The following is a 5,496-nucleotide window of genomic DNA, read 5'->3' as shown; positions in this document are numbered from 1 at the left end:
ACACATTTTCACACACACACACACACACACACACAGGCCATAATGAGGTTGCGGCTCCTGCATAAGACCCTAATTGCTGGAGGGAGGTGCTCGCTGTTCTTCTGCACATTTATGGTGGTGTGTGTGGGGGGGGGGGGGGGGTGTTACGTGTTGCCCATTCCTAATTCTGTACCCTCAGCAGTCCTTTCTGCATTTGGCCCTAGGACACATTTCAGAGGAGCATAATAACTGTCCTGAATACAAAACTCTGAGGGACTGTCTGCGGTTATATGGGTGAAGAGAGAGAGAGAGAGAGAGAGGCAGATTTCTATATATATGTATATATGTATAGGGAGAGAGGGAAAATAAAAGAGAATGCAAAAAAAAGAGAGAGGGAGAGAAGTAAAAATGGCATTGACCGGGGAAGGGGAGATGTTTTACACGTTTACTGTCAAACGAAATCCAATCTGCACAAATGATGCTTCTGCTGGAAGTGCCCCAGCGGCTGGGTTTTAATTCTGAGTTAGGGTAAGGGTTAGGGTTAGGGTTAGGGTTAGGGTAAGGGTTAGGGTTAGAGTTAGGGTTAGGGTAAGGGTTAGGGTTAGGATGGAACAGCCTGATCTCTGCATTAGAGCCGCACTGGTGGTAATTAAACGCAGCGTGTGTATACTGTACAAACTGGGAAAAAGCCAAACAGGGCAGATATGGTGAATAGAGCAGGACCAGCCCGTTCCTGTGTGTGTCTGGGGTTTATTCAGGTTAATTTACCCCCCCGCCCCCCCCCCCATCCACCCTCAGAGGACAGCGAGAACTGGGAAGGGCCTCTGAAACATCAGTTAAAATGGAGTTGGGGTTTAAGGAGGAGGAAACACAATGGTAACTTTCTTCAATACACATTTCAACCTATTTTTAAACTTCTTAACACGTGTAAAAGATGTATTATGTTATCTTCATTTCATGCGCACGTGCTTGTGATTATGTTTAAAAGTGTTCTGTACGTCTTCAAAGGCCAGAGAGAGGCGAATCTTTAAAGAATGAGAGAATAGAGAAATGAGCTCATATCAAAGGGGGCCAGGTGGCTGCTGGGATACTGACCCCTGACCTCTCTCCCCCAGCACCCCGCACGACCCCTATGAACTATGACCTCACTTAAACAACCAATCAACACAACGTTGATTATGAGGCCCAATGCTGTCTTTTTAAAAGGAGCCGAACGGCCTTTTATCTCAGATTATCAAACTGTCCGATGGCACTAAGTGAGGGACTGGTGTCTGTTCAGAGTAGGACACGAGTCAGAGCTCAGGCCAAATCCTTATTAATATTAAACTCAGGGAGAGAAGCTCATATCTGCTGTGTGGCTGTTATTTCTAAAACGGCTTTAGGCTATTCCAAAATTCATTAAAAGAAAACAAATCAGGTTTGTAAAAACAAATGAGTGTGTATGTGTGTATGTGTGCGCGTGTGTGCGTGTGTGCGTGTATGTATGTGTGTGTGTGTGTGTATGCATGTGTGCGTGTATGCGCGTGTGTGCACACATGTATACGTGCAACGGAGAATGGGGGGGGGGGGGGGGTAGATGCAGTAAATACTGAACAGTTCCCGCTCCAGAACCCGGGCTGCTCTTACCCTGGCCGTACGGACGCTAACGCGCCGAGCGGCTCACTGCTCCGCCCCCTTGTGGCTGCTCTTGAACTTGACGACCATGACGGTGATGTTGTCGGGGCAGCCGCGGTAGAAGGACTGCAGGACGATGCTCTTGGCGCCGTAGTGCGGCTCGTCCAGGCGCTCCTTGATGAAGCGCACCGCCTCCTCGTTGCTGAACGCGTCCCACAGCCCGTCCGACGCCAGGATCATGAACTCGGGCTGCAGCTTGTCCAGGTCGAAGGCCAGCACGTCCGGGTCGGGGATGATCACGTTCAGGTTCTTCAGCGGGTAATCGCCCAGCGAGCGGGACATGGCCAGGATGCCCTGCACCCGCCAGGAGCCGTTAAAGCTGATGAAGCCCCCTGCAGCGGCGAGGGGGGGGGGGGGAGGGGGGGGGACAACAGCACACTGATTAATACTGAATACTGGATCACTGTCTGTCACGGCTGCTGAACTGGAAGCTGCTCATCTCCCTTATACTGCAGCCTGCGCAGAGCAGAGAGGCAGCTCCTCCCCGGAGAGATAAGATCGCTTTCCGCTGCTGTGGCTGAAATTTCACACTGTTCAGCTCGCAGATTTTACTGCAGGGCCGAGGCCGTTTCGCTGCAGAGGCTGAGCTGAGGCAGACACGTCCGCGTCCGCGCAGTGGATCTGATCCAGTCTTATCCCAGCCTGTCCCAGCCCAGCAGCGCTTCCAGGGCTGTGTGCTTCGCTAACACACAAAGTCGCTGGGAATGTAGCGCCTGCGTGAGGTAAAGCAAACCAGCCGCAGGCCACACGTCTCGCCCCGGCAGAGTCAGACCATAAACCCACAGGAATCAGGCCTGTGCAGGAATCACAGGGATCCAGCGTTAGAGCACCGAACTGGCTCTGATCTGAGATGGAACTCTACACCTGCACTTCCCCACAGCAGCCAGCAGATGGCGACGGGCGTCTTGTTTACTGCTCTTCGTCTCTCCGGGCACTGATCTCTGCGCCTAAAACCGAGTCCTAAACCAGGACCAATGAGACAGCTGAGGGTAAGTCTCAGCGCTACGACTCGACAGCACGATGCAGGAAGCAGCTTTCAGCCCTGTCACACGGCCAGAACAAAATCAAACAGTTTGCAGAAAGGCCACGTATCGCTGAAAACGAGACTCAGGCCTCGGGCCTCGGGCTTCCTGTGGGACAGGCCGACGCGGGAGAACAGCGGGCTGTCAGTCTGCTAAAGGGATCCGATTGGTGGGTTCCGTTCCTAAGGTTACGGCGTCATTCGGGGCCTGACTGGCGTGGGGCGTCCTGCTCACCTGCCCGCTTGATCCGCTTGCGCTCCTTCAGCTGGTAGGGCTTGTGGTCATGTGACAGGGCGATGGCGTTGCCGTCCTTATCGCACAGGACCCCCCGAGAATCGCCCACGTTCGCCACGGTCAGCTCCTTATCCGAGAGCAGGGCGATCAGACAGGTAGTGCCTGCAGGGGGGGGGGGGAGAGAGAGGGGGGGGGGGGAGAGAGAGAGGGAGAGGGGGAGAGGGGGGAGAGCGAGGGAGGGGGGAGAGAGGGGGGGGGGAGAGAGAGAGAGAGAGAGGGAGAGGGGGGAGAGGGAGGGAGAGGGGGGAGAGGGAGGGAGAGGGGGAGAGAGGGAGGGAGAGGGGGAGAGAGGGAGAGGGGGGAGAGGGAGGGAGAGAGAGAGAGAGAGAGAGGGAGAGGGAGAGAGAGAGAGAGAGAGAGAGAGAGAGAGAGTGAGGGAGAGAGAGAGCATCCATTATTTTCAAGAGGCCAAGATTCAGCATTAATTTTGAGTTCAAATTAAAGATGAGCGGAAACATCTTGTTACAAGCTTCCATCTAAACATCCCAGGGGGGCCTCCTGCTGTGCAGATGAGAGATTTTTATTCTCTTTATGAACACAAATCTTCCAATGCAGAGAAAGTGCTACAAATGCGGTATGAACAGAAATTCCTTCTCATAAAAACAAAGAGGCAGAACATTTGATTGTAGGTGAAACACGTGTCATCAGCAAACAGACGCTACAGAATTTTACAGAGCGTTTCCTGCACAGAACAGTGCTGTGATGTCATGTGATCTCACAGCCGCCCCCCCACCACCCCCCCCCCCCCAGTGGCCGAAGCTAAAAGGACAAAGACCCCGGAGGAGGAAAGGTGTCACTGCTGCTCCATGGGTGACATCACCCCCTCAGACAGCCAATCAGACTCTTACTGCTTCTCCATGGGTGACATCACCCCCTCAGACAGCCAATCAGATTCTTACTGCTTCTCCATGGGTGACATCACCCCCTCAGACAGCCAATCAGACTCTTACTGCTTCTCCATGGGTGACATCACCCCCTCAGTCAGCCAATCAGGCTTACTGCTTATCCATGGGTGAAGTCACCACCTCGGGGATCCAATCAGACTCTTACTGCATATATTATATATCATTTCAGATACATGAGCATCACAGGTCTGGGGGGGGGGGGTTAAAGAGAAGCAGAGAGAGGTGACAGAGGGCTGCTTCATGAAACACAGCCACCGGTCTCCACAGGCCACTGTTTGTCAACATCACCCCCCCCCCCCCCCGCCAAAAACACACACACCCCTACACTCCCCCCAAAAACACACAAACACCCACCCCGCCATACACACACACACACCCCTACACTCCCCCCAAAAACACACAAACACCCACCCCGCCATGCACACACACACCCCTACACTTCCCCCAAAAACACACAAACACCCACCCCGCCATACACACACACAAATCCCTACACTCCTGTCATACACACACACACACACACACCCAAATGCGCATGCATGCACGCACTCACACAAACACAGTGCACCCCCACCGCCCGTTCCTCTTGGTAGAGTCCACTCCATAGCATAAACGGCAGCTTGTGCTCTGACACACACACACACACACACACACACAGACACACACACACACTCTCTGACAGGCACCAAAACAAATTTTGCCTTCATTCACCAATAAAAAAGGATCCACAGATTCCACACTATGCCCTCGCATTTTTTATGTGGTGCTGTGGAATGAAATCATTTTAAATCTGTGCAGCAGTGACTGCTCTCTTCTTTCTGTACCCCTCTTTGTCCCCTTTCTGGAGGTGGAGTTGGGGGGTGGCGGGTCGTGGAGGGGGGTGGGGGGCGGTCCGCGGGCCCATTGTTTTCGGAGTAAGATGAGGACCGGAGCAGAGGGGCCTCAATGCACCCGTCTGTTCAGCCATCTGTCTGCAGCGGAGACAGAGAGAGGCAGGACTGCCCCTCCGTCCCACCCCCCGACCCCCCCACCCACCTCCCCGACCCCCTCGGTCCCACCCCCCGACCCCCCCACCCACCTCCCGACCCCCCCGTCCCACCTCCCCGTCCCCATCCAGTCCCACCTCCCCACCCCCCCCCAGTCCGACCTCCCCACCCCCCCCAGTCCCACCTCCCCGCCCCCCCCCCCGTCCCACCTCCCGACCCCCCCTGGCCAGCTGCTCCCCGCAGTCACCCCCCCCCCCCCCCCACAGGCTCAGCGGAGGGACCGGCCTCACGTACGTACAGCAGCTACAGGAAGCTGCGTGTAGCAATACAAGACTCCCTAAAGACCAGAGCACACCCTTCAGAATTAGCTTGATAGCTACATTTCATCGGTAGTCCCTTGGCAGGTACAAAGCAGGCAATATACCCAACGTGTGTTCACTGGAGGGTCAGCTCCAGGGCACAGATTGAGCTCCAGCCCTGAGCTCTGGGCTCTGAGCTTCATTAAGATTTCATGGAGCGCTTTGTCAGGAGCTAAGCAGCGATCCAGGAGTGGGGTAGAATTACGGAGTGGTGTGGTGTTCCGAGGGCGAGTACCTGGGAGAGGTACAAACAGCCCCTAATTACAGCATGGAGAGG

General features: G+C 54.7%; 1 protein-coding gene across 1 annotated transcript in view; it reads right to left on the bottom strand.

The window, feature by feature from the left end:
• Window positions 1-780: 780 nt before the first annotated feature.
• ppm1lb (protein phosphatase, Mg2+/Mn2+ dependent, 1Lb) overlaps window positions 781-5,496 on the bottom strand; it is a 47,992-nt gene continuing 43,276 nt past the window's right edge. Inside the window, exons 3-4 of the mRNA XM_035384950.1 lie at window positions 2,910-3,071; window positions 781-1,985 (exon numbers count right to left, since the gene is read on the bottom strand). Of these exons, the coding sequence (XP_035240841.1) occupies window positions 1,639-1,985; window positions 2,910-3,071 (509 nt within the window). The 3' untranslated portion in view covers window positions 781-1,638. The remainder of the gene's footprint in view (window positions 1,986-2,909; window positions 3,072-5,496) is intronic.

This window comes from Anguilla anguilla, chromosome 12, assembly GCF_013347855.1.
Source record: "Anguilla anguilla isolate fAngAng1 chromosome 12, fAngAng1.pri, whole genome shotgun sequence".
Classification (NCBI taxonomy): Eukaryota; Metazoa; Chordata; class Actinopteri; order Anguilliformes; family Anguillidae; genus Anguilla; species Anguilla anguilla.
Note: the sequence above shows the minus strand (reverse complement) of the source record. Positions and strands in the feature narration are given on the sequence as shown.